Source organism: Mauremys reevesii, unplaced genomic scaffold, assembly GCF_016161935.1.
Source record: "Mauremys reevesii isolate NIE-2019 unplaced genomic scaffold, ASM1616193v1 Contig42, whole genome shotgun sequence".
Classification (NCBI taxonomy): Eukaryota; Metazoa; Chordata; order Testudines; family Geoemydidae; genus Mauremys; species Mauremys reevesii.
Window position 1 is genome coordinate 1 of NW_024100854.1, and position 16221 is coordinate 16221.

The window sequence follows — 16221 nt, forward strand, 5'->3', positions numbered from 1 at the left end:
TCCAGCCAGCTCCCCGGCTCCCCAGCCTAGGACCCCAGAGCTTACAATCTTGCCCTTACCAAAAGCCTGACCAGTGTCAGTTTATTTCCCAGTCTGCCCCTCCCTCAGTGTGAGAGAGGACAATACATCAGCTGAGTGTGATTTCCTTTACGATTCAAAGAACATCCTGTAGTAAGTAAAATATATATATATATTTATAGAAAGATCTGATTGTTTAAGTGATTAAAGAAATACTGTAAAGAACAACGTTACAAAGAGTCCTGTGGTACCTTTAGACTAATAGACGAAGTGGGTATTCACCCATGAAAGCTCATGCTCCAGCACGTCTGTTAGTTCATAAAGCGCCACAGGACTCATTGTCGCTTTACAGATCCAGATCCAGTTCTGGGCCTCAGTACAGAAAGGATGTGAACAAATTGGAGAGAGTCCAGAGGAGGGCAAAGAAAATGGTCAGAGGCACATGACTTACGAGGAGAGGCTGAGGAACTGGGATTGTTTAGTCTGCAGAAGAGAAGAATGAGGGGGATTTGATAGCTGCTTTCAAGCACCTGAAAGGGGGTTCCAAAGAGGATGGATCAGACTGTTCTCAGTGGTGGCAGATGACAGAATAAGGAACAAATGGTCTCAAGTTGCAGTGGGGAGGTTTAGGTTGGATATTAGGAAACACTATTTCAACAGGAGGTTGCTGAAGCACTGGAATGGGTTCCTAGGGAGGTGGTGGCTGAATCAGCCATTCTGTCCTGGGCATCCACTCCCAAGTGACCAGTGAGGAGACATTCCTGTTCTCCCACTATTCCTTTCCCAGATTCCCCCTGCCCCCTCCCCAAGACACACACCCTTGGCTCTCTAGGGTGGACCTGTCCCTGTTCAGTTGTGAAGGGCTCACAGGCCACAGACTGGACAGCTGTCTCACTGAGAGGTGCTACTCCCTCCCCTTCCTGAGGTGTTGCTGCCTCCTGCTGCTGCAGGGTTAAAGGAAGTCTCACCCACCTCCCCAGCGATTTCTTGTATTCCAGTCCACCCTTCTCTGTTCTCCCTCTGGGACACATCTTCCTATGCTTCCTAGCAATGGGTATCTCCCTCGTATAGCTGTAATCTGGACATTTTCTCCCTGACAGGTAATACACACTTCTCCCTCCAAGCAGTTTTAATAAATATATACACTCAGTAATGCGCCTCACTCAAAGGACAAAACACGCACTTAGATTTACTGCCCAAGGCTCTGGGAGGAGTTTGGGTTGGGGAGGGGTCTGAGTACAGGCCCTGGGCTTGGCAGGCTCCAGGCTGCAGCAGGGGTTGGGTGCAGGCTTGGGGACGGAGTTTGGGGCTCGGAGGGGGTGCAGGGGTGAGGGCTGTGGGGCTGAGGGTGAGGGGTTTGAGGCATTGCAGAGGCTCGGGGCATTGGAGAGTCTCAGGAATAGGGCAGAAGGGCAGGGGAAGGGCAGCCTGCCCTGGCCCTAGTGAAGGGGGGCGCTAGGACCCTGCGGCAGCAGGGGATGCCGGACGCCGCATAGCGGAGGAGTGGAGTCAGCGTGAGCTCCCAGGCAGGCTCCCGGCGGTGAGGGGCAGCAAGTGGGGGCCGGAGACACTGGGGGAGCGGTGGGGTGGCAGGTGGGGCCAGGAGAGACCCGCCCCAAACATTGGGGAGCAGCGCGGGAGCTTAGGCACAGAAATAACTCGGGAGGGGCGGGGTGAGGAGGTTGGCGGCAACAGGAAGTAACTGGGGGAGCTCCGCGGGCCGCAGGGAAGAGCTCCGAGGGCCGAATGCAAGCTCCGCCGGGCCGCATGTTTGAGACCCTGCTGTAATCCCACTATTCCTTTCCCAGATTCCCCATCTGCCCACATCCCCAAGACACATACCCCTTGGCTCTCTAGGGTGGGATCTATCCCCTGTTCAATTGTGAAGGGCTCACAGCTATCAGACTGGACAGCTGTCTCACTGAGAGGCGCTACTCCCCCCTCCCTGCTGCAGAGGAATCAAGGAGACTCAGTCTCATTCCTTCGGCAGCTCCTGAGACATTCCCTCTTTCCCTCTGAGGTTCCAGCAGAACGATCCTTGTTGTAGGCAGACACTTTAACAGCCTAAGAGACATGAAAAATGTCATTACCAATTAGCATATTAATAGCGTTATCATCTACTACCCCAACCTCTGGCTCTGGAGCCAAATGCGGCTCTTCAGGAGTTAATATGCGGCTCCATGTCTAGGCACCAACTCCCAGGCAGGAGCTACAGGCACCAACTTTCCAATGTGCTGGGTGGGGCTCACTGCTCAATCCCTGGCCACAGGCCCTGCCCCTACATCCCCCTTCCTGCCTCCTCCCCTGAGCCTGCCAGGCCCTCGCTCCTCCCCGTCCCCAGAGCCTCCTGCACGCCACGAACCAGCTGGGAGCAGAGACAGGGATGATGGGGGAGCAGCTGATGTATTACTGTGCCTCTGTAGCAATGCAAAATTCTGGCGCCTTCTCAGGCTCAGATTGGCCACGCCTGTACTACCCACACTGATAATGCAACTTCCCAACACGCATTTTTATGTGCACTTGAGCAGAAGGCACAAGGATTTTTTGACCTCCTCTACTAGAAGCTCTGCCATCTGCCCTGGCAATATGTCACCTTCGACCTTCATACCCTGCTAACCACAGAAACGTCTGCCCCTGTATCTTCCCACCCAAGATTTTCCCTGCAATTAATGCTAACATCCTTGGTGTGCTTCATGTATGATTGTGTAGAGGATAATTTTACAAACCCAGAATGATAAGTGACAGGTGACTGAGGAGTTTCTGTGCTCAGGGTCGCAGCATTCACATGGCTTCCTTGCTGCCTGCTTCCTTCCAGCTCAGGCATTTATTCCTCATGTTGTCAGTGGAATTACAATGATAGCACTTGCTGGACTCTTCTGATTTTACAGGAGATTTGAGTGGAGGATTAGAGGAATGGGGTAAAAGAGAACCCTGGTTTCCAACATAATTATACCCCTTTCTCTGTGGTTTATTCACAACAGATGCTCGTGTCTGCTCGAAATCATCTGCTAGAGAAGCCATCTCATCCACAGCTTTCACTTTTTGTCCCATAGACACTGTTTTACATCATCTGTACATACGTTTAAGAAACACTCCTGAGCAACACTGTGAAACATTCCTTCAAACTGGTAACACCTTTCCTTCCGTTAGCATTAATTAGCATGAGGGAAGCCCCCAATCGAAAGACTGGACTTAGCCCTCATGAAATCCTGACAAGGCCGATGCGACTTCCAGCAGCGCCTCCTCTGACCCTTGCCCAAATGGACGTTCATTTGATGGACGATACAATGCTTAACTGTCAGGCATTAATGAAATGTGTTAGGTCTCTTTATTCACAGGTGAAAGAGGCACTACCTAAGGCTCCTGAGCAGCCCTGCCATTCATTGGAACCAGGGGTCCATCAACGAAAGACCGCTCTAACCCCGTGCAGGAAAGGCCCTTATCAAGTTTTGCTGACTACCAACACCGCCGTGAAGTGTCAAGGCCTGACTGCCTGGACCCATGCGTCTCACTGCAAAAAGGCCCCACCACCTCAAGATGATGCAGCTCCGACTACTGATCAACCTCTCTCTCTTTCTGATACCTCTTTCCCTCCTGGACAATGAGAAACAAAGTCAAGGTGAAGTGCTAGTAACCTCTCCCTTGTCCACTAACAGAACCATCATCTAGCCAGCATCTGTTAAAGATACCAAACCACTACAGGGTGACATGATAGTAACCTCTCCCCTGCGTGATCCTGCACCACAACTATACCGGGAAAGAAGAAGGAACACTCACTCTGCCAAAACTGCCAAGATCCATGGATTCCTGACTACAAAAGACATTAAGAATTGGCCCTGGTGGAGGAGACGGAGTATTGTAAACTGGCAGGGAAGAATTTGGAGGGACCGTGATTGGGAGTGTGGGGTTGAGTGGTGGGCTGGGCTTGTTATACCAATATAATAAAAACCAGCAGGATCTTATTAAGAGAGATAAGGCAAAGATGCCACATTTATTGTAAATATAATAATAAAGCAAAAGATAAAAGCAAACAATGTTGTTTAACTACTTATTCTTATCACTACTTATTCCTTATACACACACAAACACACACACACATACACACAGTCATTCATTCAGGTTCTGTATACGTGTTATAGTTACCAGCCTAGAAGTTGCTCATGCCAAGTTACTGGCCAGGTATCTTGGTTATGAGGATGGAGCCGAGTCTGTGTCAGATGCACCTGATGCTCCTGGAGGCTGGCAGCAGAACCATAGACTCAAAGTCCTCAGTTTTTAGAGTCCATTTTTATAGGAATTAATTCCTGTGTTAGTCTATGGGAACCGTTTCATCCTGCTGTTGTTGGCTCAATTAGCAGATGGCACATTCCTGGTGGCTCCACATTGTCTAAAGTGGCACATTCCTTCCAGCTGTTTTGGGGTCGATCCCAGTTTACCCTCCGGGGGTGTCTGCTGGTCCACTTGACACATTCTTCGGCCGATGGATCCTTTCCAGGCTGGCACCTCCCTAACCATTCACGTACATCAAACATTCATCAACATACATTCCATATCTTAACCATATTTTAATGTACTGTCTCCACCACTTTTGGGGTGTGTGTTAATTCCTATGAGAATCCAGGCACTGTAATCACAGAGGATGGGAGTCTGTTTGTTTACATTGTATCAATTACAGCTTAAGGCTAGCATAGTGTTTACTTCAAGGACAAAGTCAATTAACTTGTTTGTATGTTTTACATAGTAATAGACTGTCTTTCACAGGACAGATACAATCAGTGTTTTCTGCAGACAGGAGCCCACCAGTCCCAGCAGAAGAATTAAAAGACCTCTGCACTTGGTGAAACTGGGGGGTCACTGTCACTTGGGGGAATCACTGTTAGTACATTCTTTAATATTCATACAGGCTAGGATCTGCACTTATGGACAAGTATCATCAGGCTGTACTGCCCTGCCTAATTGGCTTCCAAATGATGAATACCAAAAGCGCCTTGTTGCAACGGACACTGCCCCCACCAGCTCCTCCACAACCACTACCACCCCTGTAACTTATCCAAATTTCAACAATCCTTTATATTCAGATGGGACTCAATGGCCAAGGCCTTCACACCTTAATGATTTATTTAAATATTGTTTGGAAAAATTATTTTTTAAGGTTCAGAATATATCATACAAGTGAAAGATTGAGTGGAAAACAGATGGGTCAGTAGAGATTGAAGTGCATGAGATCACTACAAACAAGCTTCAGGAATTCGTCATTGAGATGAGTGGGTTTCATAACAATGTTGACATGATGGCCATTCCCAGAGCCTGCAATATATTGGAAGGAAGGGGTCCTCATTGTTATTTGGTTAGCAGAGCAAAGGGCATGGGTCTTTTCAAGAAGGAAAAGAGATTTGAGTGAATGCCTGTGGGATGGTGCCAATAGTGCAGCAGCAATTTGGACTCTTTACAAGGGCCAACAGCATGAGGAAAAACTAGGGCAGCTGGAGAAAGTCATGGGACTTATTACTGGAGTACAGCTAGCCTACGTACAGGCTGGAATCAGTGAATTGCATGTTATCTCCACCCTCAGCTCTATAACCCAGGAATTGCTAACAAGGAAGGTACATTGAAGCAGGGAAGATATTGCAGTGGGATTTGGCCTGCTAAGAGATTCAGGATTTGCTGAATGACCAGCTGATGGCCAGTCAGAGTGATCTTGAGCATCAGACTTGTCCCACTGCCCTTACAAATACCTCGGGGATGCCATCTGAATTGTGGCCTTGGAGACATACTTCGAAGGTTTCACGGTGGAAATACAGACACTCGCAGTGCTGCTTCAAAGCATACGGGCTGGTTGGAGGGGTGTGGGCTCCCACATACCGAATCCTACCGGGTCCGTGGGGAGGATGCATGTGTGATTGGGTAATTCACCGTGATATTTGGGAAATTAAACCACCTGCTGAGCCAAGCCGATTTATACTCGGTGCTCCTGGAATAACACCCGATATTTGGATAGGGATAGGAAGCCAATGGACACTCTGGCCTCTAGAACCCCACAGCTTCAGTGTGTACAAAAACTGAAAAAAGGAGTGGTTGTCATGGTTCATGACAACGTATGTTGCAAAGATATGGGACTATGAACTACCCCGACAGGGCACCCGATCTTTCAGGCTAATGATAGATAGAACTCTAATACATTAGTAAAACACGAATTCCATTTACAGGAAACATGTTGACTTTTGCCGAACAATTTATGTTCTTCTATCTGTCTGACAATTTTATTCTTTACTATTGTTTCAACTAATTTGCCTGGTACTGATGTTAAACTTACCCATCTGTAATTGCTTGGATCACCTCTAGAGCCTTTTTAAAATATTGGTGTCACATTAACTATCTTCCAGTCACTGGGTACAGAAGCTGATTTAAAGGGTAGGTTACAAACCATAGTTGGTAGCTCTGCAAGTGGCCCCTCCCTGAATGTTTGTTTAAATCACTTGGTGGTGGCAGCAATACCGTCCAAGGTCAAGGAAAGGAATTTGCACCTTGGGGAAGTTTTTAACCTAAGATGGTGGAATATAAGCTCATGGGGTCTTTCATGTGGGTCCCGACATCTGTACCCCAGTTCAGAGTGGGGCGGGAACCCTGACAGTACCCTACATCACAAAGAAAGGAGAACTCCTGGCAACATGGAGAACTACACTAGAGCCTCTGGTGTTCAATGCTGAAAGATGGTTGGCTTCATTCTGAGGGCTGAGGAGGATCCTCATGGGCAGGAGGATCCCCAGCCGGCATTGCAACAATCACTGACCAACCTGAAAAGTTTGTCACGGAAGTTGCTGGCCCGCCGGTAGACCAAGATGTCCTCCCTCTCAGTTCCCCTCCACTCCTCCAAAACAGACCTTGCGGCTGAGAAGAGGAGATAGAAGTCACCCCCGTGCTGTAGAAGGAATTTCACCTTACCCATGAAATCGCAGGTGTCCACCAGGAACAGTCATGCTCATCCAGCAGCACAGTGGGGGATGGTGTCGTCGACTTCTGATAATTTTCTGGCTGAGCCCCTGTTATGACCCTGCAACCCATGGAGATGGGCAAAGAGAGAGCAGACCACTGGTTTTGCTACTATAGCGGTGGTTCTGCAGAAAGGGAAAGGGAGCTAGAGGGAAGAGAGCAGCCCCTAAAGGATCAGGGAGGGGACACAAAAAAAACTCCCCCTGAGGTTTGTCCAAGGACAGGGAAAAATGAAGCAACCGCTGGATGGCAGCAGTATGGAAGATGGAGAGGACAAAAATGAGTAGCATTTCTCTCCACATTCCCCCCAACAGCTCCTGCCTCCGCTCTGTGGCTGTGGCTAGGGCTTGGGGCAGCCTAAACTGAGGGGCTCTTCTGCTGCTGAAGCCAGGGCCCTTCCCTTCTCCTGGTGACTTCCACTATGGCTGGAGGCTTGAACTCCTGCCAGATGAAGCTGAGGCAGTCTCGGCTCGGGGCTTCTGCTCCCTTCTGCCCAGCTTCTCCACATGAATCACAGGCTGATTGCCATGTTCTGTTCAATCCCTCTGGAGCACCTGGCACTGGGCACTGTCAGAAGACAGGCTACTGGGCTACATGGACCATTGGCTTCACCCAGTATGGCCATTCTGAACTTCTTATTTAGACCTCAGATGTATCTGCCTCCTACTGTAACAAATTATTCCCCACTGCCTTCCCAGAGCTGCGGCAGATCACAGGAGTCTCTCTCTGCACAGAGTTAGTAACAAAGTAAGAATAAACATTAAAATGTTAACACTAAACAATGCCCTTTAAAAATGACTTGACATAAGTTGTGAGAACATATTGGTTTTAGAGATGACTGGGTCACAGCTGACAAGGGGGGAGGAAGACATGAGCAAGTGACAGGGGCAGGACCTTGGGGGGAAGACACACAAAAGAGATGGGGTAAAATTGTAATTCCAGGGATCCAGCTACCAGCAATTAGAAAGGTGGCAACCCAGTCTAGTGTACATAGATAGGCTTTCCAGTTCATCACATTAAGACAGCACAGAAAGGACAGGAAAGGGTTTAATGTCTCTCTGTCTGCCTAGGAGGTGATTCAGGGAGGAGCCATCACACCATGGACCAACCAGCTTAATTTATGAGCCAGAGCACAAGGAGAAAACATTTAGGCCCCCTTATGAGTAAAGAGGTGGAGCAGCCTGCCCCGGATCTGTTTGGTCCTCACCCCATAAATGATGGGGTGCAGCACGGGGGGCACCAGCTGGTACACACAGGTAATGAGAATGAGGACGTACAGTGGCACATTGTGGCCAAACCGCTGAATGAGAGAGGAGAAGAAATCTGAGATGTACAAAGCTGAGATGGCACAAAGATGAGAGATGCAGGTCCCAAAAGTTTTGAGCCGGGCATCCTTTGTGGGGAGGCGGAAGATGGCCCGGAGGATCAGAGTATAGGACACGGCAATAAAAAACACATCCACTCCGATCACAGAGAAAAGATCAAACAGCCCATAGTAACTATTGATGCGGATGTCAGCACAGGCCAGCTTCACCACGGCTATATGCGCACAATAGAAGTGGGGAATGATGTTCGTTCTGCAATATGGGTACCGCCTCACCAGGAAGGGATAGGGTAACGCTAGTATGCCACTACGCAGCACCACAGCCAGCCCTATCTTGGCCACAGCACAGTTTGTCAGGATGGTGGAATGTCTCAGGGGATGGCAGATGGCCACGTAGCGATCAAAAGCCATGGCCACGAGGATTCCAGACTCCATCCCTGAGAAGCAGTTAATGAAGTACATCTGGGTGAGGCAGGCACTGAAACTGATCTCCCTGCAATTGAACCAGAAGATGCTCAGCATTTTGGGTATGGTGGATGTGGACATGACCAGGTCGGTGATGGACAGCATGCAGAGGAAATAGAACATGGGCTCATGGAGGCTTGTCTCCCTCTTCACGATTAACAGGATAGTGAAGTTCCCCATCATGGCTATGGCGTACACAGCACAGAAGGGAATGGAGATCCATATATGGGCTGCCTCTAGGCCAGGAATGCCCAGTAGGATGAAGGTGGAGGGGTTGGTGAAATTGGTTGTGTTAGAATCTGACATGGCGTAGGGAAGAAGGTGTCCAACTCTGAGGCATAAGGGTGTCTTCTGCATTTACTGGATGCTCCCCTGATTTTCTGTGTGTTCCTAGGACGCTGGGTGATGGTCGCAGTAGAAATGCCTGAATGGAGAGACAACGTTAATATGAGACTGTGCATGCAATAGTGGAAGCTGTTTTCATGGGATAAGAAGATTGATCTCTCTTCACACACTGAAAAATTTACATTTTCATTATTCAGAGAGAATAACTATGAACAATGACCCTACTAAATCCAATTCCATATTTTGTTGTGCTCCCTGAATTAATAATTCCTACACTTTTTGCATGGGGAAGCTTAAGAGGCACCAGCAGGAAACACAAGTGTGGATGCTGGTTATCCATCATTGTTCCTTTATGCAATGAGAGCCAGGAGAGCGAGTCCCCCAATCATCCACTTGGTCGAAATCTGAGAGGGGGAAAAAATAAACTTTTACAAGGACATGTGATGAGAGAAACATCTCATCTAGAACATACCTCAGGGGAAGGACCTGGACGCCATTGATTGCAGCTCAGGAGAAACACCTGCTCATTCGCAGCAGTGGAAAAAACAGAACAATGTTCAGATCATTAAGATATGGAATGGAGCATAAGATGTTCGGGAATGTGCTCAGTTTCGGTCACCCAGTCTCTATTAAGGATAGAAATGTCTGGGACTCTTTATTTTTCACAAGAGACAAAGATGAGAACATATGACATAGGAGAGGAAAATGAAAAATATGAAACTGAATTACATTCAAATGGACAGTTCCCAACCAATACTATCTATAGACACTTAGAACTCCAAGAGAGCTAATTCCCCAAAGCTGACAAAAATTTTCGTCAAAACTGACTGGGAGGAAAAATTTAATCAGAAAAAAATATGAAAGAATATTGGTATTTCTTTGATTACAGCTCATTAGATAGTGGAAAACTCATAATTCCACAGTCAGCAAAGTGAACAACTTTGGGTAAAAACTCAGTTTCATGGTAAAGTGAAGGCAGCAACTGGGGGAGGGAAGAAATATGTAACAAAGAGGAAAAAGGGAAAATAGCTGGTCAAGAATAGAAATCAGAAGTTAAGAAAATTTATAAAGAAAGTTAAGACATCTGGGAAAACTCCATGTGTGGCAGTGCTATGAATCACATAAAGGAGGTTATTAATTATATTAAGAATAAAAAATTAAATTCTAGAAAGGATTGACAAGGTTAAGAAACAATGGAAAAGCTGGTATGGGATTAGTTAAAAAAATCTAGAAATGTAAGTACTGCCACTCACCAACTTAAACAGATTTTCTCAAATAAACCTTATTTCATCCTTTTATGAAAGTACACATTGGCTGACCAAGGGAACCGTGCTGATGCAATGAAACTTGATTTCTCAGAGGCATTTGATTTAGTAGTGGAAAACATTGAGTTGGTGAGTTGGAGCAGGAGAAGGATTTTACCTCTGCACATGGAATTGTTGAAGTAAACTGCATCCAGTTCTGGGGTCCACATATGAAAAAGATGTTGAAAACTTGGAGACGGTGCAGAAAAGAGCCACAAAAATGATTGGAGGATAGAGAAAATGATGGATTGTTAGACTTGAAGGTATAGATCTCTTAACTTATCAAAAAGATTATCAAGTGGAGACTTCCATGGGGAGAAAATTATGGGTAATAATGGGCTCTATAATCTAGCAGACAAAGGCTGAACAAGACCAAAGGGCTGGAAGCTGAAGCCAGGCAAATTCCAGCTCGAAATTAGGGCCAAATACCTAGGGCTGACTACCTGTTGAGCCTCTGGTGTTCAATGTTGACAGATGGTTGGCTTCATTCTGAGGGCTGAGGAGGATCCTCGAGGGCAGGATGATCCCCATCTGGCCTTGGAACGATTGCTGACCCACCTAAGAAGTTTGTCACAGAAGTTGTGGTCCCACCAGTAGACCAGGATGTCTTACCTCCCGGGGCATTGGGGAGACTTCTATCTCATCTTCTCAGCCACAGGCTCTGTTTTGGAGAAGTGGATTGTACTGGTGGTGCCGCTGAAAGGGAAAGGGAGTTGGAGGGAAGAGAGCAGCCCCTAAAGGGTCAGGGAGGGGACACAAAAAAACCTCCCCCTGAGGTTCGTCCAAGGACAGGGAAAAAGGAATCAACCCCTGGATGGCAGCAGTATGGAAGATGGAGAGGACAAAAATGAGTAGCATTTCTCTCCACATTGCCCCCAACAGCTCCTGCCTCCGCTCTGTGGCTGCGGCTAGGGCTTGGGGCAGCCTGAAGTGAGGGCTTCTTCTGCCGCTGCAGCTGGGCAGCCTGGGACCTTCCCTTTCCCTGACAGCTCCTATTGGGGTTGGAGGCTTGAACTCCTGCCAGATGAAGCTGAGGCGGCCTGGGATCAGGGCTTCTGCCTCCTTCTGTGGAGCTGCTCCACATGAATCACAGCCTGATTGTCATGTTCTGTTCATTCCCTCTGAAGCACCTGGCACTGGGCACTGTCAGAAGACAGGATACTGGGCTACATAGACCAGTGGTTTTACCCAGTATGGCCATTCTGATCTTCTTCTTTAGACCCCAGATGTATACCACTATTCCCTACTCCCCTCCCAGAGCTGAGATAGATCCCAGGAGTGCTGATTGGGTCTCTCTCTGCACAGTTAGTAAGAAAGTAAGAATAAAAATTACAATATTAACACTAACCAGTGCCCCTTAAGTGACTTGCTGTAAAATGTGAGAACATATTGTTTTTAGAGATGACTGTGTCACAGCTGACAAGGGGAGGGGAAGACAGGAGCAAGTGACAGGGGCAAGGTCCTGGGGAGAAGACACACAGCATGGTCAAGATTTTACAGAAGAGATGGGGCAAGATTGTAATTCCAGGGATGCAGCTACCAACAATTAGAAAGGTGGCAACCCAGTGTATTGTACATAGACTGACTCCCCAGTTCATCACATTGACACAGCACAGTAAGGACAGGGAAGGGTTTAATGTCTCTCTGTCTGTCCAGGAAGTGATTCAGGGAAGAGGCCTCAGTACCATGCACCAGCCAGCTCTGCAAAGAGCTCAATCTGAGACCTAGAGCACAAGGAGGAAACATTTAGGTCTTTTTATGAGTAAAGAGCTGGAGCAGCCTGCCCCGGATCTGCTTGGTCCTCACCCTGTAAATGATGGGGTGCAGCACGGGGGGCACCAGCTGGTAGACACTAGTAATAAGAATGTGGAAATGAAGTGGCACATTCTGGCCAAACCGCTGAATGAGAGAGGAGACTAAATCTGGGATGTACAAAGCTGAGATGGCACAAAGATGAAAGATGCAGGTACGAAAAGTTTTGAGCCGGGCATCCTTTGTGGGGAGGTGGAAGATGGACCGGAGGATCAGAGTGTACAACACGGTGATAAAAAACGCATCCATTCCACTCACCGAGATAAGATTAAACAACCCATAGTAACTACTGATGCGAATGTCAGTGCAGGCCAGTTTCACCACGACTATATGCCCACATTGGAAGTAGGGGATGATGTTGGTTCTGCAATATGGCCACTGCCTCGCCAGGAAGGGATAGGGTAATGTGATTATTCCACTACGCAGCACCACAGCCAGGCCTATCTTGGCCACAACAGAGTTCTTCAGGATCATGGAATATCTCAGAGGATTGCAGATGGCCACATAGCGATCAAAAGCCATGGCCACGAGGATTCCAGACTCCATCTTTGAGAAGGTGTGAATGAAGTACATCTGGGTGAGGCAGGCACTGAAACTGATCTCCCTGGAATTGAACCAGAAGATGCTCAGCATTTTGGGTACGGTGGATGTGGACATGACAAGGTCACTGACAGCCAGCATGCAGAGGAAATAGAACATGGGCTCATGGAGGCTCGGCTCCTTCTTCACGATGAACAGGATGGTGAAGTTCCCCAACACGGCTATGGCATACATAGCACTGAGTGGAATGGAGATCCAGACATGGGCTGCCTCCAGGCCAGGAATGCCAAGTAGGATGAAGGTGGATGGATTGGTGAAGTATGTTCTGTTAGAATCTGACTTGGCATAGGGGAGAAAGTGTCCAATTCTGAGGCACAAGGGTGTCTGAGGACCTTGGTTGATGGTTGCAGTAGAAATGCCTGAATGGAGAGACAACTTTAATATGAGACTCCAGTAGTGGAGGCTGTTCTCATGGGAGTAGAAGATTGATCTCTCTTAACACATTGAAAAATTACATTTTCATTATTCAGAGAAAATAACTATGAACAATGACCCTACTAAATACAATTCCATATTTGTATTGTGCTCCCTGCATTAAGAATTCCTACTTTTTGTGGTGGGGGAACCTTTAGAGGAACCAGCAGGAAACACAAGCGTGGACACTGGTTTTCCATTATTGTTCCTTAATGCAATGAGAGCCAGGATAAGGAGTCCATACAGAAGGGATTTCCCCATTCATCCAGTTGCTCAAAATCAGAGAGGGGAAAAAAACAAGCTTTTGGGATGACGTGCCAAGAGAAACATCCCAACTAGAACATACCTTAGGGGAAGGACCTGGGCACCATTGGTAGCAGCTCAAGAGAATCACCTGCTCATTCACAGTAGTGGACAAAAGAAAACAATGTTTAGATCACTAAGATAGGGGATGTAGCATAACACATTCGAGATATTTTTTCAGTTTGGTCACCCAGTCTCTATTAAGGACAGAAAAGTCTGGGACTCTTTATTTTTCACAAGAGACAAAGATCATAGAATCATAGAATCTCAGGGTTGGAAGGGACCTCAGGAGGTATCTAGTCCAACCCCCTGCTCAAAGCAGGACCAAACCCAACCAAATCATCCCAGCCAGGGCTTTGTCAAGCCTGACCTTAAAAACCTCTAAGGAAGGAGATTCCACTACCTCCCTAGGTAACCCATTCCAGTTCTTCACCACCCTACTAATGAAAAAGTTTTTCCTTATGTCCAACCTAAACCTCCCTCACTGCAACTTGAGACCATTACTCCTTGTTCTGTCATCTTCTACCACTGAGAACAGTCTAGATCCATCCTCTCTGGAACCCCCTTTCAGGTAATTGAAAGCAGCTATCAAATCCCCGCTCATTCTTCTCTTCTGCAGACTAAACAATCCCAGTTCCCTCAGCCTCTCCTCATAAGTCATGTGCTCCAGCCCCCTAATCATTTTTGTTGCCCTCCGCTGGACTCTCTCCAATTTATCCACATCCTGCTTGTAGTGTGGGGCCCCAAACTGGACACAGTACTCCAAATGAGGCCTCACCAGTGCTGAGTAGAGGGGAATGATCACATCCCTCGATCTGCTGGAAATGCCCCGACTTATACAACCCAAAATGCCATTAGCCTTCTTGGCAACAAGGGCACACTGTTGATTCATATTCAGCTTTTCGTCCACCGTAACCCCTAGGTCCTCCTCTGCAGAACTGCTGCCCAGCCATTCGGTCCCTAGTCTCTAGTAGTGCATGGGATTCTTCCATCCTAAGTGCAGGACTCTGCACTTGTCCTTGTTGAACCTCATCATATTTCTTTTGGCCCAATCCTCTAATTTGTCTAGGTCCCTCTGTATCCTATCCCTACCCTCCAGCATATCAACCACTCCTCCCAGTTTAGTGTCATCTGCAAACTTGCTAAGGGTGCAGTCCACACCATCCTCCAGATCGTTAATGAAGATATTGAACAAAACCGGCCCCAGCACCGACCCTTGGGGCACTCCACTTGATACCGGCTGCCAACTAGACATGGAACCATTGATCACTACCCGTTGAGCCCGACCATCTAGCCAGTTTTCTATCCACCTTACCGTCCATTCATCCAGCCCAGACTTCTTTAACTTGCTGGCAAGAATACTGTGGGAGACTGTATCAAAAGCTTTGCTAAAGTCCAGAAATAGCACATCCACTGCTTTCCCCTCATCCACAGAGCCGGTTATCTCATCATAGAAGGCAATTAGGTTAGTCAGGCATGACTTGCCCTTGGTGAATCCATACTGACTGTTCCTGATCACTTTCCCCTCCTTTAAGTGGTTCAGGATTGATTCCTTGAGGACCTGTTCCATGCTACACACAGGAATGGTGCAACCCATCGATTTGCACCTGGACATAGGTAAAGGTGGAATTGTTATCCAGATGTTAGTTGTGCCAGAAGTCCAGCAGGGAGTGATTCCTTCAGCAGCCTGGCTGCCCTCAATCCCTGAGCGATTCTGGTATTCAAAGAAGGAATTTAAAACCCCACCCAGGCCCACACCCGACTTCAGCCACCAACTAGTCTCAGTGGCTGGATCCATATGGGTTTCCTGCAGGCAAACCACAGAGTACCCTACAAGAACAGAGAGCACCTGGCAACTGTTGAGATCCACCCTAGAGCATCTGGTGTTCAATGTTGAAAAGATGGTTGGCTTCATTCTGAGGGTCGGAGAGGATCCTCGTGAGCCTGGAATCCCCATCCAGCCTTGCAACAGTCGCTGATGAACCTGAAAGGCTTGTCACAGAAGTTGTGAGCCCACTGGGAGACCAGGATGTCCTACCTCCCAGTTCCCCTCCACTCCTCCAAAACAGCCCTCGTGGCCAAGAGAACAAGATGGAAGTATCCCCAGCACTGGAGAGGAAGCTTCACCTTACCCTTGACATCACAGGTGTCCACCAGAAAGCGGTCATGCTCATCCCGCAGCACAATGGGGGATGGTGTAGTGGACCTATGATCACTCTCTGGCTGGGCCATTTTTACGACTCTGTGGCCCACGGAGATGAGCAAAGAGGGAGAAGACCACCCTTGTGGCGACTGTACCGGTGGTGCCACAACCCATCTCTGTCTCCAGAGAGCGAAAGGGAGCTGCAGGGAAGAGAGCAGCCCCTAAAGGGTCAGGTAGGGGAGAAAAAAAACCCACTCCCTGAGGTTCACCCAAGGACAGCGGAAATGAGAAAACCCATCAGTGGCAGCAGTATGGAAGATGGAGAGGACACAAATGAATAGGGCTTCTCTCCCCCCTCCCCCCACAGCTCCTGCCTCTGCTCTGTGTCTGCAGCAGGGCTCAGGGGAGCCTGATATGAGGGCTTCTTCTGTGGCTCCATCAGGGGCAGCCTGGGCTCTTCCCCTCCCCCCGCAGCTCCTACTGGGCCTGGAGGCTTGAACACC

At 48.0% G+C, this 16221-nt stretch overlaps 1 protein-coding gene across 1 annotated transcript; it reads right to left on the reverse strand.

The window, feature by feature from the left end:
• Positions 1–8155: 8155 nt before the first annotated feature.
• On the reverse strand, positions 8156–9103 carry LOC120394198 (olfactory receptor 52E4-like). The gene has a single exon (XM_039518431.1). It carries the CDS (start codon positions 9101–9103, stop codon positions 8156–8158), a length of 948 nt encoding a protein of 315 aa, XP_039374365.1.
• Positions 9104–16221: the final 7118 nt, after the last annotated feature.